The sequence below is a fragment of the Quercus lobata genome, chromosome 5 (genome assembly GCF_001633185.2).
Source record: "Quercus lobata isolate SW786 chromosome 5, ValleyOak3.0 Primary Assembly, whole genome shotgun sequence".
Taxonomy (NCBI): domain Eukaryota; kingdom Viridiplantae; phylum Streptophyta; class Magnoliopsida; order Fagales; family Fagaceae; genus Quercus; species Quercus lobata.
The window spans coordinates 21,732,990-21,755,224 of record NC_044908.1 but is presented as its reverse complement, the minus strand read 5'-3'; the positions used below and the strand labels follow the sequence as shown (position 1 = coordinate 21,755,224).

Sequence of the window (22,235 nt, the reverse complement as noted above, 5' to 3'; positions counted from 1 at the left end):
TAAGTTGTTATTGATGAGTAAAACATTTTACAACAAGAACACTAGCCGTAATAAGTTGCAAACCTGCAATTGCTTTTGGAGAATGTTTTTTACTTGTGCGTCATGTGAATTAGAGTAGGACATTAGTTTAAATCAAGGAGACTAACAGAAGCAGGTATTTGGCACACATGTAAAGTTTAGGTTCTAAAATGGCCAAAATAAAAGTTCAGGGGGTCAAATAGCCACTATCTCAAAGTTCAGGGAGTATTATGGCATTTTTCTCTTTTCCTTTTGTAATTTTCATACTCCTCAATAGAAACTACTCATTTTCTTTTTGTGCTTACCATAATGAATAATTCTAGATTCACAACATTATCACAATAATTATATAATAAATTTTAGTTGATAAGTTGTTATTGATGAGTAAAACAATTTACGACAAAATTTAAGTTCATCAAAGAAACACTTTCCGTTCCAGGCCACAATCTTGTTAAATACATCTTAATGTTACTACTTAAGAAATACTAATAGTCACAAGGGTAACAGCAAATTATCATACAATTCAATCCTACTTGAAATTTAATTATCATGGGCGTTGTCTAATGAAAGCAATAACAGTAAACATGGTCTGAATGACAGTAAGATACAATAAAAGAAACGTGATAAGATATGATATACAATTGACTGGTGAAGAAAAATATTCACGTCTTATCGCTGCCTGGATCTTGAGGTGTGCCATATTGCTACGCTGATAAATTTTTTGTATCAGTGGAGCAAGGTAGCACTCATGCCAATCATAAGCAACATCCTTAGTGAGATCATTGAGAAGCTCAGAAACCTCATTGTCGCTGCCCAGAACATGATAAAAGATCTTCTTCTTACGAAGAATTTGAATGTCTTCGGGAGTGTTCACAAGTCCATCGAAAAACATAATATAAGATGTGAAATAAGGTTTTACAGTTTTATCGCATTGTTCATAGGCAACAAGGTTTCTCAAGATTGGTCCAGTTTTATAGTCAATGAAAAGAGGAGGAATCTCTAGTAGAGCCCTACCAGTCAAGACTGTCATGTGGTGACTCTGGTATTTGATGTCTAATAGGTCACCCTCTCCACTCTTTAAGAAAATCCCAACTCGCTGGAGCTCCCTAACACTTGGTATTAAACACTTTTTCTCTTGCATTTGGGACCCATAAGCACTTGGAATAATGAAAGTTGAGTGAAATAGTGCAAGTAAATGGTCAGGTGCGCGTTCAAGAAAGTGATCTTGTTTTGGTGTTTTTTGTGATCGAGTGACCAAAGGCTCAAGGAAATTAAGTGCAATATTTATGAGAGGAAGCTCATGGCCTAAGCTAGTGAGCATATATAACTCTTGTAGGACAAAAAATGGAAGTTGGTTTTCGAGCTTCACTAAATCCAACCTAATTACAGGTAGCTTCCAACGTGTTCTGAAGATGGGATCACCTACAATTTCCTGCAAGAAGATGCATGTAATTATAAAATAATTTCCTTCAATAAAACGTAGGTTTCCCCCTTTCTTTTTTTCTTTTTGTCTTTTTTGGAGTATCATGTGGTTAAAAAGAGCATTATCTCTATGTCTGTATAGTCCTTTCGTAGGTGGGCCGGGTTCCTTTTTGACTACTTGCTATTGTTATGGGGGGGATGATCTATGATTGCCTTTTAAATATCTCTACAATATAGTTTATTTACAAAAGAACCAGATTTGAGTTTTATTTGGAATTTTATTAAAAGTCTATATTAAATTCATTAATTTAAATCAGTACTTATTTTTTTAATTAAAATTTTATATCATTCACCATCGATTCAGTAATAATCGCCAGAGCCATTATTCCGGTGGTTCAGCAACCGGTGATGGCAGTACAATGGTCGAAGACACCAATCTCCTAGCATTCGCTGGAGCCACTATTTTGGTAGTCTGGCCACCGGTGTTGGCGGCTGGTGGGCGGAGACATCGATCCAACGGCAGTCATTGGAGCCATTATTTCGACAGTTCGGCCACCAAACCTCCGACACTAGCGGCTCCACTAGCTGAGCCACCAAATTTGGTAGTTTACTTTAAATATAAGTTTAAATTAGAAAAGTATGACCATTAGAGAAAATAATGAATTCTATAAAAAAAAATTTAATGAAGAATGAGTATTTTATTGAAATATCTTCTAAAATAGGTTGATTGATGTGGGTGTTTTGAAAAAACGGTTGTATAAAATAGAAAAAAAGTAGATTTTTATGCTAAAATAGACGGAAAATTTTACACTAACCGATGTAAATGCTCTAATCATTTATCTTTGTTTCTTTTTTGGATGAATATGCTAGCCTTGATCATTGTTATTTAACTGGTATATTTTATATCTTAATGAAGAAAAAAGGTCTTCATATGATTTTAAATACAGGACAAAAGCCCCCCTTACCTCCTCTTTTCAAAAAAGTATTATCAATTTTACTATAAATAATGTATAATTAGTAATACATCAATAACATATAAATAGATTTTTTTTTTTTTGTTTTTTGTCTTTCTACTTATAAATTTTATATAAAAAAATTTGTCATATCCTTTTTTGATGAAAACATTTGTCATATCCTTGTATACATCATAACATAATAATTAAATAAATTTTTTAATTATTATTCTATTATCTTGCATTTACCAATTAATACTTTTGTATATAAGACTTTTATAGTAAAATTTGTAATATTCTTAATATTATTCTATAAAAAACCAACAAAGATGTGTAAAGCTATTTCAATCGCATATATATATATATATATATATATATATTTATATATCCTTCTTTTTATTAATTATAACTTTAATTTTGATTCGGATAAAAAGTGACGATGATGAGTTTAAACTAGATGTTGAACTGGCCGGTTATTATAAAATTTTCAATTTGCTCTTACAACAATTTTATTTTATTATTATTATTTTTTTTTTTTTGGAGTAAAAGAAAATTTTAGTTACCTTAAAAAAAATCAAACCTTAATTAATCATACTTTATTGAATTTGACAGCAAAGGAGTCATCAAAATCATTTTAATAGTCATCATCTGTATTGAATAGCTAGATCAGGCAAATGAAATTAATGGAACGGATTGCTAATTAGTGGTTACCTTTTCAGTCCTTAGATAATAGCGCAAGAGCTCAAGTATGAAGCAACCATCAATGACCATCATGCGGACAAAACAATCTGAACAAATGTCTTCAAAGGTCTCCGAGTAGCACTGTCTTGCTCTCCCTTCCAACTTCTTCATGGCCTCAGCAAGACGTTGAAACCTACGTTCTTTTTCTTCCTTGCTTTGAGAACGCATCAAACCGAAAAGAAACTGGAGTTTATGCCCTTGTAGCTGGGGATTCTTGTAATGAAATGGGCCAATAGAGACAAGCACAGGATCGTAGGCATGTTTATCAACTCGTCTCATGTTTGTTGGAGCTCGGGACATTGTGCATGGCTTTGGAGAATATCTGGGGGTGGCAAATATTTCTTCATTCATGGAGTCATTGACAAGCTTGTCCACCCAATTAGTTCTGCTTGTACTTGTACTTGTACTACCAGTGCTTCCTGGTTGTGGTGGACCTGCCATGCGGTTCAAGAAGTTGTGCTCGATTTCTTTGACAAAGCTAGCACTGATTAAGGATTTAGGAATTCAAAATGATAATTATGTATTTTTGTGTGGATTCAATATCTTCTTCTCTCATTTTATTTTGGTATCAGGGTCGACTGGTCAATTAATACAGTAAGGATAACTCGTACTTATTATTTGGGACCCCACTTATCAGCTTGCAAATATCTTTTGTGGACAACGTTGTTAACAATTACTTCCCAATATTATAAATCAGACATGATCAACATATTTCTACTTTTTCATTAGTATCTTAAAAAATCACAAAGAAAAACAAATAAAGAGCAACGATTATCCTGCTTCATGACATAGGCAATGATACTTCATGTGGCGTCATGCTTACCTCTACATATTGTTTTTTTTTTTTTTTAACCCTACATATTGCATTAAATATTAATTATTCATATAATACACTACATGTAAAACTTATATCATATCCATCCTCATTTAGCATGAAAACATGGTTTTGAAACTCGAATTAATCAAAGAACTAAAAAAGTGAGAAGTTTAAGGTTTTTAAAATTTGACCAAAGTTTAACCAAGATCGTACGGTGATAATGTAATAATAATTAATATAAAAATAAATGTGAAAATTTTAATAATTTAACTTATATAAAGATGTTAAAATATATCATTTTTTATTGAAGATTGAATGATATTTTTCTCAGAATTTGTTGCAAAGATTAGATAATTTATTCAAAATTTATTAGTGAATTTGTAATATAGTAATATAATTATTATACAATACTAATACATTTATAGTTTATTTCGTAAAAAAAACACCGTAAGTTTACACAGGTGGCAGGGCTGGTGTTCAAGAAGTATAAAAATAAAAAATAAAGTCACTAAAGTCATGTCATGGGATTGGTAACAAGTGTCTGCAGGCCGTGGAATTCTTTAGTTAAAATAAATAAATAAATCTCTCATTCCCCACCAAACAGGTAAGGAAGTGAGAAAGTTCCCCCCCCGCCCCGCGGCGGGTGCGCTCTCTCTCTCTCTCTCTCTCAATTATGGTTTCTGTTTCCCTTTAATTCTTTTGCAATTCAAGAGGAATTTAATAGTTGGATAGGTGATAATTTTAAGGACTTTGGGGCATAAAGTGGAGGAAAAAATATTTTGATTTTATTGATCAGTCTAGTGCATGAGAGGAATCACTTGGTCTAACAAGTAACAAATCATGTAGCTTTCTTCTACTCTTCCTTCCTTACCCTCTTCTCATACTGGCCATTAAAAAATGGGACAATTTCCATGTTTCCCTCATATACTATATAGCACAGTCATGTGTGGCGTCAAGGACGTAGGCAGACTTGGACCTTGAGAGGTATCACTAGTATGGTTATAAAATAATTGTGTATTAAATTGTGTTAATACTTTATAGTACTAGTTTCCCACCCCCCAATGACAAATTGCTGGCTCTGCCACTGACTCCAACTCTTGATTCCATTCCTATGTGGCATGTTCTTATGATTACAAAATAAAATTATTATGAAACACAAATTAAATACACTTTTATGGCCACAATCGTGGTACTCACTCTTGATGTTACTACAAGTAGTTAAGAAATAATAGTCAATTAATTTTCTTACAATTCAATGCTACCAGAGATTTAATGATCATGGAAATGGTCTGAAAGTTCAAATATGTGTATAAACACCCTTGAACGTTTAGACCCCTAATATACAAATTAACAAATTCAAGCTTTATATCAAACAACTAGTGTGCGGAAAATGAACATAAGCTATAAACAGAATTGGAAATCAATCTAAGCCAATTATAAATCACATCCACAGTAGAAAATAAACGGCAAAGATAAAGGGAAGAGAGATGCAAACACAAGGACAACACACGATGTGTTATCGAAGAGGAAACCGAAGCTCTCGACGTAAAACCTCTCCGCCGCCCTCCAAGCGGTCAATAATCCACTAGAAAATGTAGTTGGGATACATGAACAGCAATAGACCCTCCAAGCCTAATCTACCCGATGTACCTAAACCCTCCAAGCTTCTTGCTCTAACGAGGTTGCGCCGAACTTTTTTCTTTTCTAGCTTCCCGGATTCCGCTACTAGACCGTAGCATTAACCAATGAAGATTGGTTCCTTCCTAACTGCTTCCTAGAAATCCAAACAGCTCTCTCACAATAATGATAATTGTGAGAATCAGGTTTGGTATAATGTCTCTCAAGGATTTAACAATGGAGAGGAAGAGAGTTGAGGAATTTGAAGAGATTCTAATGTACAGATTGTGGGTGAATCAATCTTGTTTTTCTTTAGGGTTTCTCTCTCAAAATTCTCTCTGGAAGCTCTCTTACAATCGTGGGTAAAAGGGGTATTTATACTAGAGTGGGAGAGGAATGTGAAACGTCAGGTTTTACAAAACAGGGGTGGCTCGCGGCTTGACTAAGTCGCGAGATCCAGTCGCGAGATAACCGTATGGCCAGTTGTCCTGTTTTGTCCTGTAGTGCTCCAGCTTGCATGACTGTTCACCTTCCAGCATGCTTGGCACGTGTGCTGCGTCTGGCGGCTTGAAGCCGCGAGTCACCCGCGAGGCCCAGCCGCGAGTCTCTGTTTTCTTGCACACTCTTGAGCAATCTTCATTCTATCTCACTCACTACCCTTACATCAAACCCACCTAAATACAGGGTTACTAAATGCTGAATTACAAGCAAATTTGGCACAGAATAAAACCAATTAGATGGTTGAATAAATTCAACCTTACAATCTCCCCCTTTGGCTATTCCATGACAAAACCCTAAAACAGACTCTAGACTTAACATGTGAGTTGGGAACAGTTGAACAAAACTCACTCACACCTAAATCTAGAAGCTGTGAAGCACTTGAATCATATGAACATAAGACTCCTGAAACACAACAATACACCATGATCATTGTTAAGCAGAAAATCGTGAAATGCATATGAAACAGGCAATATGTGGTCAAGCAAAGATGGAGTTAAGAAACAAACCATGGCTTGATCAACCAAGTGAACACCACAAGGTAGTGATCACAGTGCTCATTCACACTTGGAATGAACACAAGGACATACAAGTTAACAAGCACAAGGCAAGATACTTGTATGCTCAACACTCAACCAATGCATAATACACAAGGTATATGCATCTAGGAACAATCCTACAAGGGCACAAGAGTGACAATACATAAATCAAAATGCAAGACATTTAGATTAAAGTACTGATTTCAACATAGCATAAAGGCTGCATTAAGCACGGTACAAACCATAAAGTCTACAAATATGCATAACCCTAAAAGCTTACAAAAGCACATGGGTACAAACACATTATATTGAATAAAAACTTAAACAATATAAACTAAAAGTGCATAAAGTTTCTCCCCTTCAAAATGATGAGAAGCTGTGATGCACTTGGAACATATATACTTATAACCTGAAACACTTGCACAAAACACATTAGACCCTCAAGGTAAAGCAAGTAATAAAAGGACAAGTATAATGTAACAAGCAAATTGCAATCAAGTAAACATGATGTAAAACATATGAGCAACTTGATCAAACACCAAAACAGTTATATAGAAATGACTACAATGATCACATAGCAAAGCAATTGATCATTCGAACATGCATTCAATGGAGCACGATAGTATAGGGATATATGCATGTCCAAAACACAAACACGATGCAATACAAGAAAACAAACACAATAAAGTTTTATTGTTAACACAATGTCTTCTCCCCCTTGGTATATGCATCTCTCCTATGGAATATCTTTCCCCCTACAAATGTGCATGAGAAATAGAATTTCTCCCCCTAAGGATGTGCACAAGAGTCATAATAAGAGTCATATAGAAATGACAAAACACTCCGGTATACTCTCTAAAGTATACTCTCCCCCTTTTTGTCAGGAATAGATAAAAGGTCAAGGAGAAAAGAGGGCAAAAGATGAATGAACAAACAATGATAATGATGCATGAGGGGTGCAAGATGAATGAGAAAATGAAACTCAAACCTAAGACAAAGTATAAGGTAGACATAACATGCTAGGATGAAGAAGCAAAGTCTAGACCAATGCATGACAAGGGTAGCAAAGGTGTGTGCAATAGGTGACTAAGTGCAATGCATGACCAATGCATGAAAAATACACATATGGGGTAAGGTGTGTTAAATACACAACTAATGAACCAAACATATTCCTAATGAGAAAACATGAGAAACCCCAAAGTTTGGTACTCATCGGAGTCCAAACAAGCTAGAAAATGTCTAAGAGGCATTGTATCAAACACCTAGCATGCACACTATGAACAAAAATGTGAAACAATGCATGAACATCATGAAATCCACCCTTAATACATGTTCTTTCTACCACAAGGGGCCAACATCCAATGCAAATCAACAAAAGAAACCAATCCCATGAAGAAATTTGACAAAAATTAAGTTTTCCCAACCCCTATGATAAAAATCCCAACCAAGATCACAAAACTCTCCAAAACATAATCTAAGAATTAAAATTAATGAAAAGAGTTTATGAATACCTTAGAAATGTTAATTGAATGAAAAATCATTCAAATTGGTTGGGTTTTGATGTAAAAATATTGAAAGAGGGGTTTTAGAGAGGATGGGAGAAGTTTGAAACAAGTTTCCCACAAAAAACCCTTTAAAAAGCTGTTTCAAGGCGATTCGCGACTGGGTGAGTCACGAGGTTCAGTCGCGAAAATTTTCGCAAGTCGCGAGTTTCAGTCGCGAAAATTTTCGCGAGTCGCGAGTGAGTCGCGAGCAAGTCATGAGAGAGTTTCCAAAAACTTCTGGATGAACTCGCAACTGGGGTTTCGAGACTAGCGAGTCGCCAGCTGAGCCACGAAAAAACTCTGACACCGGTTTTTCAATACAGAACATGTTTAAACAATGAAAAACAAAGTAAACACTAAACATGAACACAAAGAGTGATAAAAATCACTTCCAAAAACATATAAAATGATCAAAAATCTTTTTGGATTGAACCATATATGATTGAGCACACACACATCACATTTAGACAAGTACAATCTAACAAATAAATAAGACATTCATTGAACATTAGGCATGTGTGTTGTGTGTGTATATCAAATGTGGAATAGTCCTTAGTCTAGAATGAAGTTTCAATGATCAATTCAATCAAGTCATACACAACTAGTACTAAGTCAAGTGGTCTATCTCAATTATAGAAATGAACATATATGACCTCCCACAAGAAAATGATTACATACAATGAAGCTTTTCATTTGGCTTCTTTGCAATTCTTAACATTTGATCATTTTGAATCAAAACATCTCATTTTGAGATCGATGCCTGAAATTTGTGATATTTCAATTTGATGAACAAGCCTTTGGCTTTTTGGGTATCATACAATTTCATATAAGTCGCTTTCTCTTTTTCTTAGTCAAATACTAGTATATGCGATGGCTTTTGCAGCTCATTATCTCTTTTCATTTTGAGATTTACATTTATTGAGTTTTTTAAGCAATAAAAATAAAAGAGTGGGAAGAGATATAAGCACAAGTCTACGCATGTATCAAAACCAACATGACTATTGACAAATCATTCATAACAAGCTTGAAAATCGATTTACAACAATCACACAAAGATGTCAAGATTTTTCCCACAAAGATATAAGTGCAAAAATAACAAGCTAAGCTCGTAAATGCACAAAACCATTTGTACAAAGGTACAAGGCCAAACTCACATGTGATATGTGCTCAAACATATATGATCAAACTTTTTGAATTTTTCACTTTTTATGTGGTTTTGGATTTTTACTCACACAAAACAGAAACATAAAAGTAAGATAAAAAACGAAACAATGCATACAAATAAATGCAAGATGCACAAAATGCATGAAGATATGACATTTAATACATGAAGGGTCCTACAAAGATCGAAAGAATTAGATCAAGGACCAAAAGAGCAAAAGCTCAACCATAAGAACCCTTCCTCATCCAAACGGAATGATTGTTTGGAATGAATGTCTCAAGAGAAGTGAGACGAGGGTTGGAAGAATGAGAACTAGAGATGCACATAGTCAAGGAGTTAAAAGCATTAAACATTTTCTTTAACAACATGCTATTTTCACTCAAAACCGGTTTACTCTTTTTAGCACAATTTCCATGAAGCTCAAGTTTCTCTTTTCTTTTAATTCTTTTAAAAGGATGAAACTTAGAGCATTAAGGTCTTAGATGACCAAAGGCACTATAATGGTGACAAACAATGTTTTTAGGTCTACTAGGCTTTTTAGGAAGAGATCTAGGAACATTGTTTTGTTCCCTTTTCAACTTGGAGTATTGAGGTCTTATATGACCGATCACACCGCAATGGTGGCAAGTTGGAACAAACTTAGACCCTATCAAAACCTTAGGTTGAGACCTAAACAGAGGTTTTGACTTAATAGCCTTTCTCTCCACAATTTGATTTCTTTTATGTGGAGAAATGTACACCGATTTGTCCTTAGAGGTAGAACACACAATAGGCACAAGATTGGGTACCACAACATGATTGCAAGAAATATTATCATCCCTTTTATCAATGGGTTCAGCAATCAAACACTTGGCATGTATCTTAAGAGATTCATTTTCACATTTTAACTCATCAACAAGTTTGTTAGACAAAACAAGTTTAGCATCCAACTCCATATTCAAACATTTAAACTCTTTTAGTTTTTCAAGAGAATCTTCAGCAAGTTTTTTATATTTCTCAACCAATTTGTTGGATTCATTGAGCTTAGCAATCAAATCATCCTTTTCACAAAACAACTTGCTTAAATTCTTTTGAAACTTTTTAGCATTTTTCTTCAAGAGTTTGTCAACAATACCCATAGATTCAAGTAACATGTCATCATACTTATGAGGATTAACACTCATAGAGGCATTTTCACAAACATGTGGCATGTTACATTCATCACCAACCAAATCATGCAAAGAGGCATACAAAGCACAATCCATGGCAAATAAACACAAGGGGACAAGGATCACACTTAGGTATTTAAACCACAACAAGTGTACCCGCTCTGATACCAATTGAAAGTTCAAAAAACGTGTATAAACACCCTTGAACGTTTAAACCCCCTTGAACGTTTAAACCCCCAATATACAAATTAACCAATTCAAGCTTTATGTCAAATAACTAGTGTGCGGAAAATGAGCATAAGCTATAAACAGAATTGGAAATCAATCTAAGCCAATTATAAATCACATCCACAGCAGAAAATAAAAGGCAAAGATAAAAGGAAGAGAGATGCAAACACAAGGACAACACACGATGTGTTATCGAAGAGGAAACTGAAGCCCTCGGCGTAAAACCTCTCCGCCGCCCTCCAAGCGATCAATAATCCACTAGAAAATGTAGTTGGGATACATGAACAGCAATAGACCCTCCAAGCCTAATCTACCCGATGTACCTAAGCCCTCCAAACTTCTTACTCCAACGAGGTTGCGCCGAACCTTTTTCTTTTCTAGCTTCCCGGATTCCGTTACTAGACCATAGCATCAACCAATGAAGATTGGTTCCTTCCTAACTACTTCCCAGAAATCCAAACAGCTCTCTCACAGTAATGATAATGGTGAGAATCAGGTTTGGTATAATGCCTCTCAAGGATTTGACAATGGAGAGGAAGAGAGTTGAGGAATTTGAAGAGATTCTAATGTATAGATTATGGGTGAATCAATCTTGTTTTTCTTTAGGGTTTCTCTCTCAAAATTCTCTCTGGAAGCTCTCTCACAATCGTGGGTAAAAGAGGAATTTATACTAGAGTGGGAGAGGAATGTGAAACGTCAGGTTTTACAAAACAAGGGTGGCTCGCGGCTTAACCTCGCGGCCTGACTAAGTCGCGAGATCCAGTCGCGAGATAACCGTATGGCCAGTTGTCCTGTTTTGTCCTATAGTGCTCCAGCTTGCATGACTGTTCACCTTCCAACATGCTTAGCACGTATGCTGCGTCTGGCGGCTTGAAGCCGCGAGTCACCCGCGAGGCCGAGCCGCGAGTCTCTATTTTCTTGCACACTCTTGAGCAATTTTCATTCTATCTCACTCACTACCCTTACATCAAACCCACCTAAATACAAGGTTACTAAATGCTGAATTACAAGCAAATTTGGCACGGAATAAAGCCAATTAGATGATTGAATAAATTCAACCTTACATGGTCGAATGGGTAAGGTTGGCTTTATTCCATGCCAAATTTTCTTATAATTTAGCAATTAAATATCCTGTATTTAGGTGGGATTTATGTAAGGGTAGTGTGTGAGAGAGTGATAGGTCAAGAATGTATTGACCCCTTATGATGAATTAACCAATTAACTAACCAAGTGAATTAATTAGGTTCAATTACATGCAATGAGCGTGGTAGCACAAACAAATCACCAAATAAACTATAATGCAGCGGAAATTAAATTAGACACGGTGATTTGTTTACGAATGGGGAAAACTTTTAAAGCAAAAAACCTCACTAGGTGATTTTAAGGTCACCACTCCCGATATGTGAAAGTTCAAAAATGTGTATAAACACCCTTGAACGTTTAGACCCCCAAATTACAACTTAACCAATTCAAGCAATATGTCAAACAACAAGTGTGCGGAAACTTAACATAAGCTATAATATGGAATTGGTTAAAAATTATCTAAGCCAAAACAAAACACAATCCACAGTAGATAATAAAAATGCTAAGATAGAGAGGAAGGAAGATGCAAACACAAAGACAACACGCGATGTGTTATCGAAGAGGAAACCGAAGCCCTTGGCGTAAAACCTCTCCGCCGCCCTCCAAGCAGTAAACAATCCACTAGAAAATACAGTTGGAATACATGGACAGCAATAGAGCCTCCAAGCCTAATCTATCCAGTGCACCTAAGCCCTCCAAGCTTCTTGCTCCAACGAGGTTGCGCCGAACCTTTTTCTTTTCTAACTTCCCGGATTCCGCTACTAGATCGTAGCATCAACCAATGAAGATTGGTTCCTTCCTAACTGCTTCCCAGAAATCCAAACAGCTCTCTCACAGTAATGATAATGGTGAGAATCAGGTTTGGTATAATGCCTCTCAAGGATTTGACAATGGAGAGGAAGAGAGTTGAGGAATTTGAAGAGACTCTAATGTATAAATTGTGGGTGAATCAATCTTTTTTTTCTTTAGAGTTTCTCTCTCAAAATTCTCTCTGGAAGCTCTCTCATAATCGTGGGTAAAAGGGGTATTTATACTGGAGTAAGAGAGGAATGTGAAACGTCAGGTTTTACAAGACAAGGGTGGCTCGCGACTTGACCTCGCGGCTTGATTAAGTCGCGAGATCCAGTCGCGAGATAACCGTATGGCCAGTTGTCCTGTTTTGTCCTGTAGTCCTCCAGCTTGCATGACTGTTCACCTTCCAGCATGCTTGGCACGTGTGCTGCGTCTGGCGGCTTGCAGCCGCGAGTCACCCGCGAGACCCAGCCGCGAGTCACCCGCGAGACCCAGCCGCGAGTCTCTGTTTTCTTGCACACTCTTGAGCAATCTTCACTCTATCTCACTCACTACCCTTACATCAAACCCACCTAAATACAGGGTTACTAAATACTAAATTAAAAGCAAATTTGGCACGAAATAAAGCCAATTAGATGGTTGAATAAATTCAACTTTACAATCTCCCCCTTTGGCTATTTCATGACAAAACCCTAATACAGACTCTAGACTTAACATATGAGTTGGGAACAGTTGAACAAAACTCACTCACACCTAACTCTAGAAGCTATGAAGCACTTGAATCATATGAACATAATACTCCTAAAACACAACAATACACCATGATCATTGTAAGCAGAAAATCATAAAATGCATATAAAACAGGCAATATGTGATCAAGCAAAGATGGAGTTAAGAAACAAACCATGGCTTGATCAACCAAGTGAACACCACAAGGTAGTGATCACAGTGCTCATTCACACTTGGAATGAACACAAGGACATACAAGTTAACAAGCACAAGGCAAGACACTTGTATGTTCAACACTCAACTAATGCATAGTACACAGGGTATATGCATCTAGGAACAATCCTACAAGGGCACAAGAGTGACAGTACATAAATCAAAATGCAAGACATTTAGATTAAAGTACTGATTTCAACATAGCATAAAGGCTGCATTAAGTAAGGTACATACCATAAAGCCTACAAACCTATGCATAAAACATTAACCCTAAAAGCTTACAAAAGCACATGGATACAAACACAAAACATCCTGAATAACAGTTCACAAAACACAATATATCAACTTAAAGTGAAAACTTAAACTGAAGAAGAATGTAAAGACACTCCCCCTTAGGTAATATCCTCCCCCACTGATCATGCCTATCACTCCCCCTTTTTGTCATGGAGTAGGCTATTCATCCTCTTCCAGCTTTCTCTGAATTTGATCCAATTGAATTTGAAGAGAGGTAAACTTCATATCCCATCGAGTGCTGTGATGGTGTAGAGAAGCTGTGAGTCCAGACATCTTTGTATTCAACTCGTGGACAAAGGATACAATGCGATCAAGTTTCTCATCTAGGGAGAGAGTGCTGAAATGAGAGCCACTGTGAGATGCAGAAGTTTCTGGTTTGGCTCTCTTCCGACTATGTCCAATGCTTGCATTGAAAGTATGCATGTTGATTGGACTTGGTTTTGAGATAGGAGATTCATCTGCCGTTGGATAAATTCCCTTGACCTTCAAGATTCGTGAAATGAGACTGCAGAAAGGAATGCATATCCGAGACTCAGTTCGAAGAACCATTTTGCACAGAACATGAAAGATATGAGCACAGATGTCTATTTTCACATCAGAGATTAGATCATGAAGAAACAAAGCACGTCCGAGGTTCATATACCCAGTGCTTGATAAAGGGTACAAATTGTGAAACATCACAATTGTAAGCACTCTCAGTTTTGGAGAAAGAGAGGAAACACTGATGGATTTTCCATTGGGTGAGAACTCCAAGTCTTGACCAAGACTTTCTTTGAGAAGCTCCTTATCAGGACAGAGATCATCATAAACCGGTGAATGTCGGAAAATTGGTCTGTTGATGTGAAGGATTTCTGCCAGATATGCAGGAGAGACAGAAAAGCTCTTTTTCCGAACCCAGCACTTAAGTTCATCTTCTTCCACAATTGCGTTAGCATAAAATTCTTTTACCAAATCTTCATACGCGTCATCCAGATCAGAGAGAAGGTAATTCCAATCCTTGTGAGCAAACCATTTCGGAATGTCAGTGTCATAAAGTGAGGACTGATCCAAAGCTCTTTCTAGTAATGGTGTGGCATGTAGAAAGTAATTCTCATAAGACTGATAGGTTGCATATGATCTGAACTTGTTGGGATCGAATCTCTTTGATGAAGAGCGAGTCCCTATTGTTTGAGGTGGGTAATCATCAACATCAATTACGGGTTCCTTCCCTTTGGAACTACCTCCTTTCACAGTAGCTTTCTTGAATGGTGACATGACTAGTCTGTATTATGAACAAGGGAAATGGCAGAACACAATCCAACAGACTTTATTAGCAGTGGGTTAGTGGAAATTTAGGGATAATGAAGAAACCTTAATAACTGGATGAAAATGACCAGAAAATAGTAATGAGGGACACAAATGGCCCAAATTGAACTACACAGTAGAAGGGGTCAAAATAAAACCACACAATCAGCTGAAAAAGGACCCACATTCAACAACACATCAACAGGATACCACACAGGATCATTTTGAAACAACACATCAACAGCAGATCAGACAAAAAATAGCAAACCCTAGCTAAGCACATGATGAAGAACAAAACCAACAATTTAAAAATAGCTCAAAACAGAAACAAAAACTTCCATAAGGTAAGCATGGACAAAGAGTAATAGCAGAGCTAAAACCCCATCTCAAAATCACAATCAAATGCGAATAATCCGTAGGGAAAACCATAACAACAAGTAGAATAGAGTTCAAGATAGAAAAACCATACCTATTACTCGATGATTTTAAGCTGAAAAGAGGTAAAAATGGAGATCGAAAATGGAGGCACGATGTGAATGGGTAAGAGCAGATGAGAAAGACAATGAACAGTCACAAAAAGATCGAGGGAAAACAAAAAAGTTTAAAAATTGCCCCTGTATTTCCAAAACACGCAATTTTCGCAACTGAAACGAGTCGCCAAAAAGTCGCCAGATCAAGCCGCCAAAACACTCAAGGACAAAAATTTGAAAAAATTTTTCTAAGTGTTTTTCGCGACTGGAAGGTCTACCCGCGAGTGAGTCGCGAGCTGAGCCACGAAAATCTCTGAGTAAACGTCGCGACTGGACCTTCCACTCACGAACAAGTCGCTAAAAATGACCCGCGAAGACGCGACTGAGGCATGCGACTTGACATACCCGCGACTGAGCCGCCAAAACAAGGCAAAACTGGATTTTTGAAATTTTCAGATTTTTCAAACAAAATACTTTCAAAAAACACCTAAAACACTCAAAAATCTTTTTGTTCTTGAATTAACAAAGATTGTGCATGTGAAAACACATTTCATCAAGTACAATCACACAAATGAATATGGCACTTATTGAACATAAACTTGTGTGTTGCGTGTGGATATCAACAATGAGATAGTCCTTAGTCTAATGTGAAGTTTCAATGATCAATTCAACCAAGACATACACAATAAGCACTAGATCATGTGACCCATCTCAATTATAGAAATATGTATATATGACCTCCTACAAAACTTGATAACATAACTTGGAGCTTTACATTTGACTCCACTTTTAATCATAACATATGATCTTTTTGATCTTTTGAGGCAATCATCTCTCATTGTGAGAGTGATATTTGACATTTCACTTTAATGAACAAGCCTTTGGCCTTTTGAATAAACATTTTCTTTAATATAAAGTCGCTTACCCTTTTTCCTAGTCAAATACTAGAATGTGCGACAGGCTTTTGCAGCTCAATATCTCTTTTCATTTAGAGATTTATATTTGGTGAGCTCCTTTTAGCAAAAACACAAAAAATAGTGGGAAGATATATAGACACAAGTCTATGCATGTCTCAAGATCAATATAACCATTCACTAATCATTCATGACAAGTTTGAAAATCTATTTACAACAATCACATAGATTTCAAGATTTTTCCCATAGTGATATGAGTGCAAAGAAATAAGCAATGCTCGAAAATGCACAAAGCCATTAGCACAAAGGTACAAGGCAAAACAAGTTTTGAGACAAAAACTCAACAATGTCAATCAAACTTTTTGATTTTCTAATTTTTATGTGATTTTTGGATTTTTGACATAAAAGAAGAAAAAGATTGAACAAACATAGAAAGAAGCAACAGTATTCACAAATGGATAAACAAACAATAAACATGTTGCACAAAGAGCTAACAAAGAAGTGTGTGCCTCAACACAAACAAACTTATCATATTATAAATATGTGAAGCACACAACACATAAGAGAGTCAAGGAATTGTACCAACACCAATGGTCTTACGGAGTGATTCAAACCGTGGACCATCGAGAGGTTTGGTGAAGATATCCGCCTTTTGATTGTCGGTGTGTATGAACTCGAGACACACAACTCTTTCCTCTACCAGATCCTGAATGAAACGGTAACGTATTTCTATGTGTTTAGATTTTGAATGCTGGACAGGATTCTTGGAAAGATTGATGGCACTGGTATTGTCACAGAAGACACACATCGTTTCTTGAGGAATTCCATAGTCATGAAGTAATTTCTTCATCCAAAGAAGCTGAGTGCGGCAACTTCCAGCAGCGATGTATTCTACTTTAGCAGTAGATAGAGACACGGAATTCTGCTTCTTGCTCATCCACAAGACGAGATTGTTACCAAGGTAAAAACAGCCGCCTGAAGTACTTTTCCGATCGTCTACATTGCCAGCCCAGTCAGCATCTGAATACCTAGCAAGACAAGCATTTGAGTCTTTTGAATACCATAGACCATAATTTGAAGTACCATTCACATATCAAATGATTCGCTTTGCAGTAGTCAGGTGAGATTCCTTCGGATTAGCTTGGTACCGGCACAAACGCCAACACTGAAAGCAATGTCCAGTCTACTGGCTGTAAGATAGAGCAAACTCCCTATGATGCTCCTATATAATGTAGGACTTACTTCGACTCCAGACGAATCAACATTCAGTTTAGTGGATGAGCTCATGGGAGTGGAGGCATGTTTTTTGGAGTCTAGTCCAAATTTCTTGACAATGTTTCTGGCATACTTCTCTTGAGATACAAATATACCCTCCTTCTGTTGTTTGACTTGAAGACCCAAGAAAAATGTGAGTTCCCCCACCATACTCATCTCAAACTCCTTCTTCATCTCCTCAGAAAATTCAGTAGCACGATTTTCGATGGTTGCCCTAAACACTATGTCATCAACATAGACTTGTGCCACAAGGAGATAATCTTCATCATTTTTGACAAACAAAGTTCGGTGGGCATACCCTCTTTTGAAACCTCTATCTAGAAGGTAATGTGTAAGACAATCGTACCAAGCTCTAGGTGCTTGTTTTAAGCCATAAAGGGCTTTCTTCAATCTTAATACATGATCTGGAAAATGAGGATCCTCAAATCCTTTTGGTTGCTCAACAAACACTTCTTCATTTAGATATCCATTCAAAAATGCACACTTTACATCCATTTGATAGAGTTTGAAATTCAAAGTGCATGTAATGGACATGAGGATTCGAATGGATTCGAGTCTTGCCACAGGAGCGAAAGATTCATCAAAATCTACTCCTTCTACTTGAGTGTATCCTTGAGCTACTAACCGAGATTTGTTTCGAATTATCTCTCCATCTTCATCAGTTTTGTTTTTAAAAATCCATTTTGTGCCTATAACATGAACGTTCTCAGGCCTTGGAGCAAGTTCCCACACATCATTCCTCACAAACTGATTCAGCTCTTCATGCATTGACTCAACCCAATTCTCATCTTGAAGAGCCTCTTCAACCCTTTTTGGTTCAAACTGTGCAAGATAGCAGTGATATGTTACATGATTGGCTAGCAGAATGTTTCCTTTCCTGAGGCGAAGACCGTCATCAAGAGATCCTATGATGTTGCTTTCCGGATGGTTCTTGATAACTCTTGAAGATGGCCTTTTTGATGTGGAAACTTCATCACTTCGAGAGATAGGAGGATGAACTTCCAGAGGAGTAAAAGGACTTGATGTTCTAGACATCGATCTCGTTTCCATTCTTGGGTTGATGGGAGTCGATTCTACTTCTGGTATAGGTTCTTCACCTTCTATATCCAAAGCTTCTACCTCAACATCGGGCTCTTTGGTGCTCGGCCCTTCGACATCATCAATCATCTCCACCTTAGATAAGGCATCATCAATCTTGACATTTATGGACTCCATCACAGTCTTTGTTCCCTTGTTAAACACTCTATACGCTCGACTCGTAGTAGAGTACCCAAGAAAAATACCCTCATCACTTCTCGCATCAAACTTCCCAAGATTCTCCCGATCATTTAGGATATAGCATTTACTTCTAAACACCTGGAAATACTTCACTCTAGGCTTCTTCCCATTCCATATCTCATAGGCGGTTTTCTTTGTACCAACTCAGAACAAAATCCTATTGCCAATGTGACACGAGGTGTTGATAACTTCTCCCCAAAAGTTTTGAGGTATTTGCTTGTTAAGCAACATGACTCTTGCCATCTCCTGAATCACACGATTTTTTCTCTCTACCACTCCATTTTGTTGTGGAGTTTTGGGAGCTGAAAATTCTCTTTTGATTCCATTCTTCTCACAGAAGGACTCGAATCTTGCATTCTCAAATTCCCTTCCATGATCACTTCTAATTTTGGCAATAGGGACCCCTTTTTCGTTTTGTAGTTTCTTGCACAGAATCTCCAACCTCTCACATGCTTCTGATTTTTCTCTAAGGAATTCAACCCAAGTGTATCTTGAGTAGTCATCCACAATGACCATAATGTATCTCTTCCCCCCTTGGCTTTCAGTTCTGGTAGGCCCCATTAGATCAACATAAAGTAACTCCAAGCACCGAGAAATGGCAATCACATTCACCTTGTGATGACTTGCCTTAGTTTGCTTCCCCATTTGACATGCACCACAAACGGTCTTCTTCACTTTTCCAAACTTAGGAAGTCCCTTGACTGCTTCAAGTTTGGAGACTTTTGCTACTTGTTTGAAGTTGGCATGCCCAAATCTGTGATGCCACAGCTCCAACATATCCACACGAGCACTTCTACACGATATGGGTGTCGTGGGAACTATTCCATAACAGTTATCTGTAGTCCGATTTCCCTCCAAAACCTGAATCCCCTCTTCATTGATGATCAAGCATCCCTTCTTAGAGAATTGTACTAGAAAATCATCATCACAGATTTGAGTGATGCTCAGCAGATTCGCCTTTAGCCCTTTTATGTACAACACATCTTTCAACAGCGGCAAACCAGGTATCTCAATGGTTCCTTTGCCTAGGACTTGAGCATGACTTCCATCACCAAAGGTCACATAGTCACCAACCTTTTCTTTGAGTGTCTTAAACAGTGACTTATCCCTTGTCTTATGGCGAGAACACCCACTGTCAAGATACCACAAACATGCATTAAACACCTTCAATAAGGTAGGCACAAATAGGTTCATATGTGACAAACATTCTTGACCTTCAAACACAAACTCATCATCAGTTTTCATGCTTCTTTCAGATTGACTTTTCATTTTCAGACTCTCAATCATCTCACACAACATTCTATTCTTTCTTTTATATTTCTTAATCAATGATTTAGATTCAGATATGCTACTGTGTAAGACATGATTCTGATTTTCAAGATATTCCAGCATGTGAACAAATACTCTAGCATGTTTCTTAGTTTTTAACAACTCTACGAGATCATTAGTAAAACACCCTTCAGACATATGCATAAAGTCATTTTCACAAATACTTAAGCTACAATTCAGCATGGTATTATCCATAACAACTACCACAACACAGGGGTCTAGGATCACACTTAGGTAATAAAAACACAACAAGTGTACCCGCTCTGATACCAATTGAAAGTTCAAAAACGTGTATAAACACCCTTAAACGTTTAGACCCCCAAATTACAACTTAACCAATTCAAGCAATATGTCAAACAACAAGTGTGTGGAAACTTAACATAAGCTATAATATGGAATTGGTTAAAAACTATCTAAGCCAAAACAAAACACAATCCACAGCAGATAATAAAAAGGTTAAGATAGAGAGGAAGGAAGATGCAAACACAAAGACAACACGCGATGTGTTATCGAAGAGGAAACCGAAGCCCTTGGCGTAAAACCTCTCCGCCGCCCTCCAAGCGGTAAACAATCCACTAGAAAATACAGTTAGGATACATGGACAACAATAGACCCTCCAAGCCTAATCTACCCAATACACCTAAGCCCTCCAAGCTTCTTGCTCCAACGAGATTGCGCCGAACCTTTTTCTTTTCTAGCTTCTCAGATTCTGCTACTAGAACGTAGCATCAACCAATGAAGATTAATTCCTTCCTAACTACTTCCCAGAAATCCAAACAGCTCTCTCACAGTAATGATAATGGTGAGAATCAGGTTTGGTATAATGCCTCTCAAGGATTTGACAATGGAGAGGAAGAGAGTTGAGGAATTTGAAGAGACTCTAATGTATAGATTGTGGGTGAATCAATCTTGTTTTTCTTTAGGGTTTCTCTCTCAAAATTCTCTCTGGAAGCTCTCTCACAATCGTGGGTAAAATGGGTATTTATACTGGAGTGGGAGAGGAATGTGAAACGTTAGGTTTTACAAAATAGGGGTGGCTCGCGGCTTGACCTCGCAGCTTGACTAAGTCGCGAGATCCAGTCGCGAGATAACCGTTTTGTCCTGTAGTGCTCCAGCTTGCATGACTGTTCACCTTCCAGCATGATTGGCACGTGTGCTGCGTCTGGCGGCTTGCAGCCGCGAGTCACCCGCGAGGCCCAGCTGCGAGTCTCTGTTTTCTTGCACACTCTTGAGCAATCTTCACTCTATCTCACTCACTACCCTTACATCAAACCCACCTAAATACAGAGTTACTAAATGCTGAATTACAAGCAAATTTGGCACGGAATAAAGCCAATTAGATGGTTGAATAAATTCAACCTTACAATATGGGACAATTTTCATGTTTCCCTCATATACTATATAGCACAGTCATGTGTGGCATCAAGGACGTAGGCAGACTTGGACCTTGAGAGGTACCACTAGTATGGTTATAAAATAATTGTGTATTAAATTGTGTTAATACTTAATAGTACTAGTTCCCCACCCCCAATGACAAATTGCTGGCTCTGCCATTGACTCCAACTCTTGATTCCATTCCTATGTGGCATGTTCTTATGATTACAAAATAAAATTATTATGAAACACAAATTAAATACACTTTTATAGCCACAATCGTGGTACTCACTCTTGATGTCACTACAAGTAGTTAAGAAATAATAGTCAATTAATTTTTTTACAATTCAATGCTACTAGAGATTTAATGATCATGGAAGTGGTCAAATGGGTAAGGTTGGCTTTATTCCGTGCAAAACTTTCTTGTAATTTAGCAATTAGATATCCTGTATTTAGGTGGGATTTATGTAAGGGTAGTGTGTAAGAGAGTGATAGGCCAAGAATATATTGACC

At 37.2% G+C, this 22,235-nt stretch overlaps 2 protein-coding genes across 2 annotated transcripts in view; both read right to left on the bottom strand.

Moving 5' to 3' along the window:
* Positions 1-411: 411 nt before the first annotated feature.
* LOC115989151 (UPF0481 protein At3g47200-like) lies at positions 412-3,667 on the bottom strand. The gene is made up of 2 exons (XM_031112809.1): positions 3,105-3,667; positions 412-1,450 (listed from the first exon to the last, which is right to left on the bottom strand). The coding sequence occupies exons 1-2, from the start codon at positions 3,573-3,575 to the stop codon at positions 566-568; spliced, it is 1,356 nt and encodes a 451-aa protein (XP_030968669.1). The 5' UTR covers positions 3,576-3,667; the 3' UTR covers positions 412-565.
* Positions 3,668-13,581: 9,914 nt separating this feature from the next.
* LOC115990159 (UPF0481 protein At3g47200-like) overlaps positions 13,582-22,235 on the bottom strand; it is a 29,142-nt gene continuing 20,488 nt past the window's right edge. The window contains exon 4 of the mRNA XM_031114015.1: positions 13,582-13,633. Coding sequence (XP_030969875.1) covers positions 13,582-13,633 — 52 coding nt within the window. The remainder of the gene's footprint in view (positions 13,634-22,235) is intronic.

What these genes read in the sequence shown, in the direction of transcription:
- LOC115989151 (XM_031112809.1), bottom strand. Translation starts at nt 3,575, where the DNA reads ATGGCAGGTCCACCACAACCAGGAAGCACTGGTAGTACAAGTACAAGT. An exon ending in ATTATCTAAGGACTGAAAAG is followed by an intron (nt 1,451 to 3,104) that starts GTAACCACTAAT and finishes ATCTTCTTGCAG; the next exon opens with GAAATTGTAGGTGATCCCAT.